At 37.8% G+C, this 16,576-nt stretch overlaps 1 protein-coding gene across 5 annotated transcripts in view; it reads right to left on the reverse strand.

Moving 5' to 3' along the window:
* Window positions 1–596: 596 nt before the first annotated feature.
* The window catches only part of LOC105488228 (signal transducing adaptor molecule), an 82,152-nt gene continuing 66,172 nt past the window's right edge, over window positions 597–16,576 (reverse strand). For all 5 annotated transcript variants that reach the window (XM_011752098.3, XM_011752096.3, XM_024794875.2 and 2 more), the window contains 2 exons: window positions 16,295–16,470; window positions 597–10,785 (listed from right to left, as the gene is read on the reverse strand). In XM_011752098.3, the coding sequence (XP_011750400.1) occupies window positions 10,548–10,785; window positions 16,295–16,470 (414 nt within the window). In that variant the 3' untranslated portion in view covers window positions 597–10,547. The remainder of the gene's footprint in view (window positions 10,786–16,294; window positions 16,471–16,576) is intronic.

Here is a 16,576-nt window from a genome sequence, read left to right on the forward strand (position 1 = left end):
CCTGGCAATCGCCCTTGGACTTGGTGCACCTTCCTATAAAGCACTCATGGGATATGAGTCAGACACACCAGTAACGCCCCGCTACATTCTGGTTATATCATAGGTTAATTGGGGTTTAGACCCCAGCCTGGCATCCCAGTCACCAAATTCAGCATTGTTCTAAAATGTTTCCTAGAACTTACTATGTTACAAATGAGCTTGTGGAACATGTAAATGAGGGAAGACTTGTGCAAAAGACCTTATAACATATGGTGTAACAATTAAATTTTAACAGTAGAGTGGACTCATCGCTACGTTTCCTTACTGTTCATTTTTCAGTAAGTTTACATGTTGATATCAAAATGAACTTATAAAAAGACCTGGGTTCAACTTTTCTGATTTCTAAAGGTACTTAAATATTTAAATAAATGCCTGCCATATTTAGTGCTATGAAATGTAAAACTTAAGAAGGCAGTTAGTGTATCTTGAAAATAGTATAAACACTTAGGCAAATGAAGAGCAAACCATCAACAGTTAATAAACAAAAATAAATTAAGGACATAATGGCTGTGACCACTCATCTCAAAAAGTGATGTTTATCCTTTTTTCTTTCCTTGTTATTTATTTATTTATTTATTTTTTTTTTTTTTGTTGAGATGGAGTCTTGCTCTGTCACCCAGGCTGGAGTGCTGTGGCTGGATCTCAGCTCACCGCAAGCTCCGCCTCCCGGGTTTACGCCATTCTCCTGCCTCAGCCTCCCAAGTAGCTGGGACTACAGGCGCCCGCCACCTCGCCCGGCTAGTTTTTTGTATTTTTTTAGTAGAGACAGGGTTTCACTGTGTTTGCCAGGATGGTCTTGATCTCCTGACCTTGTGATCCGCCCGTCTCGGCCTCCCAAAGTGCTGGGATTACAGGCTTGAGCCACCGCGCCCGGCCTCCTTGTTTTTTTGGGAGAGGCAGGATTGTAGGGTACATAATTTCTCACGGGTTTTATGTGTTTTGTGTTTTCTTACCAGGTTTATAGGGCATTTAATTTCCCACGGATTTTAAGCATTTTAAGCAGAACATATCAAATAATTATTTGAATCTAAATGTGTTTACGTGTTCATTTGGGATCATTTCTGATCTGGTAAGGAGGAAGCAGGAGGTTTTTTTTTTTTTTTTTTTTTTTTTGAGTCGGAGTCTCCCTCTGTCGCCCAGGCTGGAGCACAGTGGCTGGAACTCAGCTCACTGCAAGCTCCGCCTCCCGGGTTCATGCCATTCTCCTGCCTCAGCCTCCCGAGTAGCTGGGACTACAAGCGCCCGCCACCTCGCCCAGCTAGTTTTTTGTATTTTTTAGTAGAGACAGGGTTTCACTGTGTTAGCCAGGATGGTCTCGATCTCCTGACCTCGTGATCCACCCGTCTCAGCCTCCCAAAGTGCTGGGATTACAGGCTTGAGCCACTGCGCCCGGCCAAAAAGGAGTTTTGTATCTTAGATGTTGTCCACAATTCTTATTCATTTAGAAGTAGAAAGAGTATATTTCTAGGTAGAAATAAATGGTAAATAGCCACCCATTCTCCACCATGAAATATCTTTTAAAGTCAATATTGATACCACATTTGTTTGGAAAACACAAACTTGTTCTGGGAAATTACTAAACCAAGGAATAATATGAGCAGAACACAAATTTTGCAATTTGCTTATGCATGGTTTCGTCCAGGAGCAACGCTAGGTGAAATGTGGAAAACCACACCTAGCATCACAACACACGGAACATGAGTGGGCAGCCTCCATTCACTGCCAAGTGCTGAGTCACACTTACCCACTCCTGGGATTAGAACTCACCCTCTGATTCCACTTGACTCTCCTTCCACAGCTGCACCTTAAGGCAACCCTTCCTACGCCCACTTCTACAGGCACACCTCAGGTCTTTTCCAAGGTAAAGCACCACATTTATTAACCTTTTAACATGTGTCAAACTGTGCTGCTCTTAGTAGGTTCCTATCTTTATTGTCGGGTATGTCACTGCTGAAGTTTTTGGATGTTGAGCCTCTAACCCAGTTTTCCCCATAAATCCTAAGGCCTCTTTATTGTGCAATTTTGCAGAGCATTCTGATTTTCTGAAGGCAAGTGTGCATTAACAGCAGGATTCACTGCATTCTATTATGAGCATCACTTCATCAAAATTATAGCAATTAAAGTCCAATATCCAAGAGATATCTGCTAGGAACCACCCCCAATGTTCAGAGTTCTCTTGATTTTAAGCATTCTGTATAGCATTTTACATTTCTCAAATGACAGCTCTTGGAATAAACATCTAGAAACAAATGAGTTATAAACAGCATTTGATTAGTAAGCCATGAATTAATATTTAGAAATGTCATTTTCAAAAGACATTAAACAGTAATTTAGATCATGCTACTCACTTTTAATTTAGTGATGTTTACCGCTTGGTCAAAAACGACCACTAGCACTTCAAAGTTTTAATCTCAAAATATTGACTTGTGACAAAACTACTAAGACATATCACCTAAACACCACTCCTTTAGCTTTTAACACCACGACCTTCATTTAAACTTTGAAAAATATCCCGAGACCATTTTAAATCACTACGTACATAAAACAAACATTTAGCATAAACCAGGCACTTATTCAATTTTACATTTTCCCCACTGCAAGCATAAACAAAATCATGTTTCAACAAATATGCTCTGACAAATAAACATCTGGAGGCTTTTTTTGCCTTTCAAATATACAACGCAGCACAGTTAAATATCTACAAACGTTGGTGAAAAGTTAAAACAAAAATGGAATTTGCTTCCATCGTGCTAAAGACCTTAAGAAAATTATTCTTTTTCAAATACAAGAGAGGCAAGAAGAAAAGTAGAAATACTCTACTGCTTAGCTTAATGAAGGAAGCAAAAGCACAGTAATTTAACTCGCAGTCTAATGTAATTCTATTCTAACTACTAGGGCTTTCCACATCGAACGCTTTTTTAACTTAACCTGAAGAGAATCCATTGACTGTCTGCCCCCACATCCCATGTAAATTAATATTCAGCAACCAGCTGAATGAAATGAGACTGTTCTGATGTTTTGATATTAAAATACTTCACTAAAATCTATTAGAATCTAAGTGGCTTTTTTAAAAGAAAGAAAAAGACATTAGTTGTAAAAACACAGAATTAGTATGTACTCTAAGAATTCTTTTTTACTTGTTTTTTGGTAGAGCCCAACCAATATTCCCTTCTGTGACCATCCTTATAAAACATGAGCAAAAGACAGCAAAAAAGATTTAAAAATGTACCTGTTTACAAAGGGAGACAACACAATCTGATAAACAACTGGAAAAGTTTGTCTTTCCCCCTCAACAAGTATAAAAGCCTTATCCAGTTTACTTAGTACTTGAAGTAAGCCCCAACTTCATCAGATTTCATTAAATAATATAAACTTTTAGGAAAGCTTTTTAGATGCCATCATGGTATCTAATCTTATAAAGTGCAAATACTGAAAAAACAAGTATTTTTTATTCTTGCAATTGTTTTATGAAACTATATAAAACAATAGATAAATGTAACTGACAACACCAGAAAAAAGCCGATTTTAAAAACAAATCAACCTTCCTTGAATTTAATGTCTACTTTAATACTTATTTATAACTTGTAACTAAGCAGTATATAATGGCATTTTTCTAGGCCAAATATTTGTGATGCAAAAAAAAAAAAAAAAAAATCACTGATTTTGCACCTTACTTGGTAGAGAATTTTAGCCAGCACAAAAGATGGAAACTACTAGTTTCCATAGTACTCGAGCATCTCAGCAATACAACAGCTAAAGAACGGCAAGTGTAGTGTACTGGCGACACTATCATTTTCAGTTTACCAAGACTAAGATGCCACTTTGCGTACAAGAACATCAAGAATAAAATTTCGTGTAGTCTGATGCTACTTATCTCCTTTAGTTTGAAGCAGTATACAAATACAGTATATGCCCCAGAGTTTCAACTATTTATTTTTATTTTTTCAAATCAACACCAGTGAAAGTTAATGTACTATGACTGAAGCGCTTCTACCTGGAATGCAGATGTTCCTGGTAAAATCACTCAGAACAAAAGGCTCACCAGATACTAATGGAAATAAAGTACCCCCAGGTTCCATGCAGAAAGTACACTGCTATAACTACATGCTAGAAATCCTGCGCCCAGGTTTCAGTACCAAAGTACCCACGTCCATTCAGTGTCATAGGTTAACTATTCAGGCTGAATGGCAGGGATATTTAAGGTAGGCAGAGGTACATGATATGAAACAGAAAATTTATACAAGCTAGAAAAGATCATGTTACATTAGCCCTACAATGCATAAATAAGTAGACGACCCAGAAAGATACATGGAGCTGCCCCAAATCACATATCTACCAAGACATTCTTTCGATAAAAGATATATCTGAATTAAAATCTAGTTCTCTGAATTCCTAAAGCCATGAACTGAAATTTCCACTTAATAGCACAATGGACGAGTAAATTCCTACAACTTAATTTAGTTCTTATTCTTATCTTCAACCCCAAATACCATCACCACTATCCATCCCTTTCTTTAAAAGAAATCCATGTAGTCACAAAGTATGATACATTTACAATACAAATTAATGAAACCATTTTGTCAGGAGCCATCCACCTTTTATAGAAATAAACTTGTTATAATGGTTCCTCTAAATGAATTTACCTGTATTCCTGATTACAACTTCTTCAGTCATTTTCAGCCACTCCTTTACAGCATATTATGTTTTTAAATTACAGAATATCAAAGATACTTGTATCAAACCCTTCTTTTCTCTGGAGAAATAGAAACAAATTCTGAAACAGTAAATAGATTTTTTTTTCCATTTTTGGTTCAGAGAAAAATAACCATACATGGACGTCTCACATAAATTTTCCTATTTGGCATCTTACCTGGCTAACATACAGTATCACCTATAATTAACCGAAAACATTCTTAACTGTTTATACAGCATATCTTTTCCTAAAGTAACAAGATAATGTGATTACCCTGCAGTTAAGAAACCTGATGTATCCTGCCACAGAAACAACTGATTACAAACATTTATTCTATTTTTTAAATGACATTAACCAACTGAAACAAGTCCCAAACTAGCTCTTTAATAAGTTGATGGCATATGTTACTGTAATGTGCGTGTGTTTCAAAATTGACTGTGGTTATATATTTTATTCAGTCTGCTTCCAATTTAGTTACCAACTTGAGGAAAATAAGTAACAATGATAACTTTTAAAAAGAAAGGACTTTCCCTCTCCTTCAGTGATTTCCATATTTTAACAGAAGGTTATGACTAGGGTCATGAGAAGTCTTTTAAAACAAACATGCCAAAATGTTTGCATCTAAAAACAGAGAACTCTATTTGCTGGTTACAGTTCTAGAGTTACCTAAAAGCCATCCAGAGTGAATAAGGTGGGTATTGAATAAATGGAGAAAAGCTGACTTGAGTTTGAATGGGGAAAGGGCGCAAATTTTCATCAGCTACTCTGAATGCAATTCAAGACGAAGAACATGAAACTGTACTGAGCTACAGCAGCATCAATGGCCTGAGGATACAGGCTATCACAGGGCAGCTACATGTTAGGGTTAACAACGTTCCTTTATGTGTGCAGCTTCCGATGCCAGCTTGAAAAATTTAATTTCATTACCTCTAACCAGAACTCACATGGTTCTGATTGTAATTCTTTTAGGAATAAGGAATAGAGTCGAGGCAATGAGAATACAGCATCAAGTTAGAAATCCAGAACATAAGAAATTCTATGAGACAACTGGCAGGGGTGTTTAAAAAGTCAATGTCACGGAGCATTGGGGGAGATGACAAGATTAACCCAGATTAGTAGAGAAGCAAAGGACATTAGAAGTATGGTTATATATTCCTGGAATGGATCCTGGATTTAAAATATTACATATCTATAAAAGACAGTTTGAGGGACATTCAGTAACAACATATTACAGAATTACTGTTAATTTTCTTAGATGTGAAAATGGTTTAGGTTATGTGGGAAACTGTCCAAATCCTTACAAGATACAAGATGAAGAACTTAGAAATATGGTTTACAATGTTTACAACGTGTCAGTTCACACAATAAAGTACGTGTATATACACATATGAACACGCCTATATATATATACACACACACACGTGCATATATAAACATACACAAGGAGATAAAACAAACGTGGCAAATTTTTAATGATTAGCAAATCTAGATGAATAGTAATTAGATGTTCAGTGTTATCACTCTTCCAATCTTTCTGTAAGTATGAAAATTTCCCAACAATTTTTTGAGAAAGTGCCACTTATAATAACAGATACTTACTTCAAGGGACCAACTTAGTTAACATTCTACGTCCCCTGCCTGTTTAATCTTAGCCTCTTAACCAAGTGGTCTCCAAATCAGGTTCATACATTCTAGGGTACAGAGAAAACAAACCACTACGACATAGAAAGAAAATATTTAAATTTCTATTAATAACTTTTTATCTCACCCTTTTAAGATTTCTATTTTTTGCTGTGTTTCATAATGTACAATATGCATTAGTACAGAACTTGTAAAATTTGTGAATATATGTACATATTTTTAAGGCTACACACTCCAAAAATTTGTTACTCATCAGGGTATCTAATCAAAAAATTTGGATACTACTCTTCTATAAAACAGAAACGACTTTTTGTTTTAAGTCTCTGACCACCAAAGATCATTAAAATCAGTCCCTTTTGCTTTTATCCAGGGGTTTACTGACTCTTAATAATTTATTATGAGAAATTTTAGGTCTAACAGCAGCAGCAAAAAGACAGTAATGACAGTGGTAAGTGTTAGCAGAAGCCAGGGAATCAGATAATTGGCAAAGTGCAGTTTGGCCACAAGTTAGCACCAATAAAATGTTCAATTCTGTTCATCAAGGAAATCTAAAATTTTAAATACTGAGATTTAAAGTGTTCTAGAATGTCATAGGGAAGAGCATTTTTGAAGCCTGGAAATTTTCAGAAAAAGATACTACCAAGGACTAAGTAATTTTGAAAGAAAATCGTTCTAAGAAAGAATACACAATGAAGGCAGCTTTGCTTAAAAACATGGGGGTGTGGTGGGCATGTCAGTATAAAGAATACAGAAAACAATCTAGGTACCTGACAAGAACACTTAATGGAATTATGATTCTAAAATAAAAGATAACTGAATATAAGGCCTTTGAGAAAATAGGTAAGTTTCTTCTATATATTTTATTCTAAGGGGTACAAGCAGTTAATCCAAAAAAAGAAAAAAAAAGGAAAATGATACAAGTGAAAAATTTAAACTATAACTTTGTTATTAAATATTTTAAAAATGATGTAACAGAAGGCAAGCTGTAATTATTGCAACTGGAAAATAAACCAAGAAAATAAATGAGAAAAGAAAATAGTGACTTTAATGTATATTAAACAGATGAAAATTTGAGCAATTATACCAATAAATCTCGTTTTGGAAAATAATTTCCATAATTTTTATAGTTGCATAGTTTATCGTGTAGGGTGCTAATTTGTCTTATATCAACTTGAAGCTTTGGAAAAAAGATGTTTTCAAACTGAATTATAGATACCGCATAGGAAAGCTGTTATCAGAGAAGAAAGATACTGGTCTATGAAGCATTTTAAATACAAAAGCTATGAGGTATAGAAACAAAGCGCCAGAAGTACATGAAAAAAGGAATCTGTAGGCACATAAAAAGGTCCCTCGCTGTGTAGGGAAGATAAGTAACAGTGAGGGAGAAAAACAGAGTTAGAAGAGGCTGTAAAGTCCCATTAGGTACGCATTCGAAATCCTCTTACAGGTTCGGGGCACTGGTATAACATCACAGGCCATGGGCCGGTTGGCTATATATGCTAGATTGTTAACTGGATTAGTTTTTTTCCATTTATGTGTCACTATTTTATGGAAAACCACCCTCAAATTTTATTTTTAAAAAAAAGAGAAATAAAATTTGCTTCACAGAAATTTACATTAGTTATTTATTTCTCGCTCTGCCTCCCAGGATGAAATGCAGTGGCGTGATCTCATCTCACTGCAACCTCTGTCTCCCAGGTTCAAGCAATTATCTCACCTTGGCCTCCTGAGTAGCTGGGATTACAGGTGTCTGCCACCATGCCCGGCTAATTTTTGTAGTTTTGTAGAGATGGGGTTTCACCATGTTGGTCAGGCTGGTCTCGAACTCCTGACCTCAAATGATCCGCCCACCACAGTCTCCCGAAGTGCTGGGATTACAGGTGTGAGCCACCGCATCCGGCCTATGTTACAGTTAGTTCATTTTATAAATTATTCTATTCCTTCAAAATAAGGACAGCTATTAATGAAAGATTTCTTGAAAGTGCAAGATGTGCAGGTTTCAGAACTTAAAGTCATTCATGATCCTAACTGGCCTCCTCCTATTTCTACCCTCATCATGTCATTTGAAAGACAAGCCAGTGCTTCACTTTCATTGGAGTTTTTCCCCCTGGTATTTTCATTTTTAATAACAGGAAGGCATAAACTCATACAGCAACAGTTTTACGTACTCATCATTTAAACCTTTACAAGCCTAGTAATGTAATAGGTAAAGAAAAATGCACGTGGGTTGTAATAAGGGTAGTTTTCTCTATTCACTGTTATTTGACTTTTATGGGGCAAAAAATCATATTAGAGACTATGTCATTGATTTTCAACACGAAAGATATCAAAATTAAAATGGGAAAATGATACATTTAACATTGGTAAACAGGAATTTATCAAAAGACAAAAATTGGGGAAAAGTGTATCAGTTAAACCATAATACTCAAATTGGAGCGGAAAAGATTATAATCTCATTGATGTTTATCAAAAAGTAACTTCTAGTTTTTAAAACATGAAATTTGACTTCAGGGCAGGGCAACATATTTTAAACACAGGAAATCGCAACACAACACTAGAGCGAAACACTTAAGTTACCCTTAAGTAATCTTATGGGTGACTAATTTCACAGGCTCAGATTTAAAACTACGGTCCTTTAAATCTGAGCCTGTGAAATTAATCACCCTTAAGACTACTCGCCAAAGATTTAATCTTCTCTCAAAAAGAAAATAAACAAGATACCTGATTACAACAGTCTTAGAAAATAAGCATCAAATTTTCATTTATAGTATGAAACCTGTTATATCAATTCATTAAATATGATGTTCAACTCAACTTTTCAGTTGTTTAAATAGTGTTAAAATAATAGTATAGCCCAATCAGGGAAATTGTAAATATTTAAGATTACAATGTCAGTGGAAAACATTTTTCGCATGAATTAAAAGAAAAGCATTCATTCGAAAATATTCCCAAGTAGGAAGCCAAAATAATTCCATACGAATTTTAAAAGACCAGAAAGAGCAACCCAAAAATCCAGTTTGAAAGATAACAATAAATACATAAACCGTTAAGCAAAGCCAGGAATATAGATTACTTTGAAACATCTACTTATTTCCATTTTAATGAAGAATTAGAGGATACAATGTGTTAAAAGACATATTTAAAAGACTAGCAATGGCATTAGACAGATGAATCAAATTTTGTTGATATCCCAAATAATTACAAGAGACTTCAAAAATGTAGTGTAATTCAGGTTTTCTTTCCAGTTTAAAAATTTCTATCCATTGCCTCTCTCTTTGGTGTCACTGCCACCAATAAACACAGTATACAGCTTAGAAACCTAATTACTATCTTCAACTAGGAAAAGGTAAACCAACATCATTTCTTTAAAAATAAGAAATAAAGAATGTGATCGTTCTTAATTTTGTCTCATGGTCTCACAATATTCTGAAATGTCATGCCAAAATGTAAAAGTTCAAAAGGGAACATTATCATTTGCTATAATTGCACCAAAAATTTAGCTACTGTACGCTGGTGTGATGACAGCTAGTAGTATGCAGAGGCTACAGAAAGACATGTGTATTTATATATGTATCTTTAGCTCACAATTAGTAAAAGGTTCAGTTTAATGTCAAACTGAAACACACGACAACATAATGCGCCTTCAGGTAAATACGCTACAACTTTGTTTTCTTGCAGTTTAAAAGGATAGTATAATTACCTTAAATTTACACAAAACATTAAGAAACATGGTAGCTGTTTATGATTAAAATAAAATAGCAATGTAAATTAATTTAACACAGTGTTAAATATATTCACATGATCACCACTGTGATTCAAAATGGCCACTAATGCAGTTACATATCAATATATGTACATAACATTTGCCACAACAGTTTTCGTAAGTTTGACTTTCTGCAGACCAGGTTTACGAGACAAATAGCCTTGTATCAATTCTTTCATATTATGAAAGGAATTAAATGTTGTAAGTAGTTTCATTCCTCTGGGGGTGGGGGAAGAACCTCTAAAAAGTCAGTGTAAATTGAAGAGAGTTCTACCTTCTTGAATATTTGAACTTCTTGACCTGGAGAGATTCCTATAAGCTGAGGATAAACACATCTTAAGAGAGTAATGAATCTCATAACATTGTCAATGGCATTTAGCAGGCATCTGCCACCAAGTGGAACACCGGGTCCTATAGCAGAGCCTTCTGAGAATACGGTTGCTGTGGCTGAGGCGGCTGTTGGCTGCCTCCCGGCTGAGGCAGGGTTGATGAGGTTAAGTTATAGTTTGGCACCTGGGACATACTAGGTCCTGCATTCTGGTACAGAGTGACATCGGCAGTTGCTGCAGCAGCAGTAGCGGCAGGAGGAGGACTATATACCGGCGCCTGGCTGGGATACGTGTTTCCTTGAACGGAACTCACCATTGTACTGTGGAGGAAGAAAAACACTCAATTAGATCAATACTGATTTATAGAGCAACTTACAGATAAATGGAAAAACTATTTATTAAGCATTCATTCATATAGCCAATTCATTTAATAACCTTTTACTAAATAGCTATACTGTGCCAAACATTGTTATTTTAGGCATTGTCATATCAGGCATTGCATTAAAAAAATGTGTTATTTAAGCATTGTGTTAAAAAAGGTGGGGCGGGGGGTTGCGGAAGTAAGTCTATACCACCATGGAGCCTCTGTTCCAGTGGTAGAAAAGGGTAATAAACACATGGATTGTGTGTCGAGTGGTTATAACTGCTAAGAAGAAAAACAAAGCACAACACGGAGGTCCGAGAGCAGCTGGGACCACGGATTCTAGTTTATGGTAGGGGCCTCTCCAATAAGGCAATATTTAAGCAGAGATGCGGAAAAAGTGAGGGAGTGAGCCAGATAGATCCCATAGGAAAGTGCATTTCAGATAAACAGAAGCCTTTGAGGAGAGAAAACACCAGGCACGTTCAAGGAACAGCAGGAGGCCACGAGCTGCGGTGGCGGCGGGGAGAGCAACTAAGACCACCGGCAGGACTGGGGTGGTGGGGAGGGGCTGGAGAACACAGCACCTGATGGCCACAGTAAGGGCTGTAGCTTACACTCTGAGTGAAACAAAAAGACACTGGCTGGTTCTGAGCAGAAGGGTGGTAAGATTCCACAGGGTTTAACGGGCTCCCTCTGGACCAGGAGAGCGGACTACAGGCTATTACGATCGACCAGGAGAGAGCCGATCGGCAGCAGGGCCACGGCAGTAATGGTGGAGATGGGAGAAAGGGTCAGGGTCTAGATTTATTTTGAAGATAATGCCTTCAAAATATGATAATGAACCGAAGAGTCCAAAATGCCTGAGGTGTAGAACTGAAAAACTGACAGAAATAACTGGTAGAGTGGCCATTCACTGAAAAGAATACTATGATGGGACTACAGTAGACTGGGGGGTGGGAGGGGTGTGGGGAAGATCAAAGTAATAATCTTGGATCTGTCAAGTTTGATGTTCAAAAAACAGACAAGCAAAGAGAATGCATAGGTAGTCAGCTATTCAAGCCTGCTGGCCCGTGGGGAAGTGCGGAGAAATACCCATCTGGGAGCATCTGGGAATCCTCGGCAGAGGCATTCAGAATCATTCAGAATCACGGGGCTGCATGAGATCCCCTAGGGAGCAGCTGCAAACAGACAAAAAGGCAGTCCATCTACTGAGCACTGGACCTTGAAGTCCATAAGATAAAGCGGCAAGAGGCAAATGAGACTGAGAAGAAGTGGCGGTGAGGCAGAAGGGAAAAGAGAATGGTCACCGGCAAGTGAAGAAAGCATTTCAGAAAAGAGGAGGGAATCACGAACTGTCAAATGGAGGAGGAGGAGAATGGTGAACTGACCAAGAGTCTGGCAATATGGGCATCACCAGTGTCCTTGAAAAGAACTGTCCCAGAGGACTAGTGGAAGGGAAGGCCTCGTAACCTCATTTCTCTTATTTCCTTGAAAATACTACCACGCTGATCAACTCTCTGAAGCTGCACCCCCTCAGTACTGAGTTTGCCTCCCACCGCTCCGCTGCCAGTACTCCCGTCTCAAGGCCCTGCACTTGTGCACTGCTCCGATTAGAAAAAGAAAGAAAAAAATCCTTTAAAGGTTGTCTTTATCCACTGCCTCTACTTCCTGTCTTCCTGTTCCCAACCGAATACATGGCATTTCCACTGTAAGACACTAGGTTAGCTATGTGAAGAGAAGTACTAAGATGCTGAGAATTCCCCCTACCTTTGTATTGAAAATGTAAAACAAGCTATATATAAAGCAACTGTCAAATTTTCAAAATACTGCCTATTTCTAAACTTTCCTCCAATTGTTATTTATAAATCTATTGTTGGTCAATTCAATGCTCTTGTACTCGGCACAAATTCACTACCTGATGGTAATTTAATTATTATATGAGACGGTAATTTAATGCTACATTTCATCAACTAATGTGGTGACCTAAGGCATTATTTGTCATCACTCCATATGTGTGAGATATAAAGTTGATTAGATGTCAAATTTCATACTATTATTTACAATGGTATGGGCTATAATATTGCCATAATATAGAGTCTATGTGCTGAGTTCTGGAGTCAGAATGTCTGGTTTAGAATCTTAGTTAAGTGAGACTTTGGTTCTGTCTCCAGGTCTCAGCTTCCCCATCTGTAAAATGGGGGTAATAGTTTACCGACTTCACAGGTTATTATGAGGAATAAGTTACTTTGTGTAAGCACACAGCACAGTGCTTGGCACATACTAAATATCCCTTAAATGTTAGTATTATTGGAATCATTCTCAATTTACAGTTCCACCGTCCATCCAGTTGCCTTGGGCAAAACCGTGCAATTCACCAATACTTCTTTCTCTTATCTGTGTTGCACTATCTCCCAACCATGTCACCCAATGTATAATTATTTGCTAATCTCCTAAACAACTCTTTCCAATTAAAAGCACTGTATCTTGTCAACAAATACTCATCATTTCTTGCCTAATATCCATGGTCTCCCAGCTTCTAACCTTGCCCCTAAGAATCCCTCTACACTACTCCCATTTAAAGCCCTTTCTGAACTTTTTCATTATCCCTAAGATGGTATTTAGAACAAGCATTCTTCGACCTTGGCAGTGTCTTCAAGTATGTCTCTCGCTGCTCCCCCACACGCTTTCATCCCTTGGTAAGTGTGCTGCTGGAATGCCGATACGTACCACGCACCTTTCACACCTCCCATCTTTGCTCGCTCCACCAGTACCATGCCATTCCAGACTACCGCATCTTTGACATGACAGAACATCTTCCTCACATTTTTTCTACTGGCTAAGCATAACCCTCTTGGAACCCTGAGGCTCCTAAAGCACAAGGCATATATCTTTCTTTCTTTATAAATCATGTTGTATAACATTATGTTTTTATGTGTTTGCCCCTACTACTCAGTAAGCACCTTGAAGCTAAAGAAGACTCTCAAGTGTCTAACATAGTGCCTGGCACATGCTGACTGCAGTAAACTAAAATCGAGACAAATAAATACATAAGCTTCAGTGGTCTCATAATACTAACAGTAACTGTCACTTCTTATCACCTTATAATACTACCATCGCTACAGGTAGCTTTAGAAAACTGTCATCAGTGACACCTTCCCCAACTAATAAGACTGTCCTAGGATGACAGAAGTCTGAAAAACAGTGAGCTTTAACACCAAAATTGTATGTAACAAGAGCTAGCCTCTCAGATATATATAAACTGAGGAGTGCTAAAAAACCTGCCTACCAAAAACAATAACAATCCTCACTGACCTTGATTTGCCACTAGAAAGCTCGAGTCAAATACGCAGGACATCTCTAGTAAGACTTCTAATCCTGGCTCTCACTCTTTCCAATTTCCTCATCCTACATTTGCTGTACCAGCCATTCCTCATTTCCCCGTTGAAACACACAAACACACATCTGTTTTTATATATTGATAAACAGATATTACATATTGTACCTTTATATAGAGATATTTAAATGGCCTCTAAGCCTTTGTGAAGCCTTTGCAAGGAATTTTTAAAAATACACCTAACTGATCTAATATAGTACTTGAAATTGTCATTAACACTAAAACATGTATTTATAAAATATTTACTGGGTTCCTATCCAGTGTAAAACTGTGTGCTACATTAGGATGGCTATACAGGTGAAAGAGACAGCGCCAGCTCTCAAGATACTGCTGTTCAGTGGGGATACAAACAAGTAAAAAGGCAACTACCAGCCACGAAACACACAGAAGTACACACACAGTCCTCTGACAGCACACAGGAGGAACAGTGCTGACAGGTGGGAAAGCAAGGAAGACGTCCCAGTAAAAATGCAGCTGAGCTAACAACTAAAGAATATGTAGGAATGAGCCAGGAAGGGAGGGCTAAATATTTCAAGAAAATGTTCTTCAAAAGACACCTATTGAAATAAACATGTGTTCCTTGAGAGGTGACATTAATAGCTACACTCTACGGGTAGGACTGGGCCCGTGCCAGGGATTTCACATCCCGCCTGCAGAAGTAGAGTCACCCACAGAGAACAGCAGCAGGGTGCCACAGCGCTACACAACTTCACTGGTAAAGCACCTACCAACAGGTTATCTCATTCACAAAGATCATTTCCCAAGGTCCTGACCTTGAAGAATGAGTCTCAAGTAATCTCTAGTAACAAGGTAGGCAGAGCAGCATGTGACACAGTCAAACAGAGGACTAGCTGGGGAGAGGTGGCAGTTCTGGCTAATACTAAAATAGCTCAAGGGTCCTATTACGTCGGGAACCCTAGTGTTTTCTCAACAATTCCTACCTTCTGCCCACTTTGTATCTAGTTGTAAAGCAATATGTTACTCTAGGAACAGCTGCTTGCTTATTTTCCATAAGGGTATTCATTTCCACCAGATTTCAACTTAAAAAAAAATCCTGCAAGAGAGCAAGCTACACTTAACATTTTTTACTAACATACATAACCCACTAGGGAATGCCCTGTTTTCTGACACTTAGGCCTTGCCATCATCCCCCTTAAGGTCACTTTGGGATACTAACCTGACAACCAAATAATGCTTGAAAATCCCCAAGCATCTCCAACACGTAACTCTTTGAGGATGAATAGTGCAACAGAGAGGGCAGTACAGGAAAATTCCTGGGCAATCCCGATACTGCTGGAAAGGTTTCTAGAAGTTGTGCCTGTGTTACCTAGAAACTTCTATTGCCAGCTAGAATATCGTAACTTCTAGAACACACATTGGTAAACTCTTAAAAGCCTATCCTTTATTTGCTTCAAGGAAAAGATTTCAGCTTAGAGTCCCATTAAAGCAGAAGAAAAAACACATAATAAGCATTTAACTACATGACAGAGAGCACCGTAAGTAAATGGCAAAAGTAAATGGGCCTCTGTCATCACATATTCAGCCATCTGCCTCCTGAGAAACAAGGGCGCTTATCTTCTTGTACCGTCTTGATTCAAATGGGGTACCTTGCTATAATATAAACTAAATTCCAAAATAGGGCAAAAATAAGAAAATATCTGTCTTAAAGAGACAGCTCAGAACTATAATTTTTAAATAACATAATTTAAATTTTATATAAAATGTGTGGGAAAATGACAAATTATAGTCACTACATGTAAATTTCATTAAAGACATTATCAAATATCATAGATGCAAATAAAAACAACAATAAAAACTTATGGTAAGAGTAGTATTAAAAATATAGGGCTGAAACCAGATTACAGGAGTTAAGCGAGTGGGGAGCAGAGCACCAGCTTGCTGGCTGGTACTGGAACACCACAGAGGCTCTACTACTCATTACCATGAATGGGGTGGCCGCATGACGCTGACCACAGATATTTATTAGCCATATTTTAGAGTTATAGATAACTGGGGCACTTAAGCAGCTATAACAGCACTAACTCCAAACAAGAATCAACAGTCAAATTACTTTGGGTAAGCAGCCTGAGTCTGCTGACTAGGAAGGGCTGGGTTTGCGGACGGCGGGACGACTGCCTGGCTGAGAGAAGACAGCTGCTCCGGGGGAAGACTGTAGCTCTGGAGGTGGCTCATCTGCGCATTCCCTGCAACCAGGTAGGCACCACTTGGAGGAGGCCCTGCATACACCTGGGACAGTTAAAGAGAAATCATATTCAATTCTAAAATTTTAATAAGCATACTGAACTCTCTCTGTAGAGGTATTCAGTTACAAAAACAAGAAAAATTACCACTC

This window comes from Macaca nemestrina, chromosome 9 (genome assembly GCF_043159975.1).
Source record: "Macaca nemestrina isolate mMacNem1 chromosome 9, mMacNem.hap1, whole genome shotgun sequence".
NCBI classification, from domain to species: Eukaryota; Metazoa; Chordata; class Mammalia; order Primates; family Cercopithecidae; genus Macaca; species Macaca nemestrina.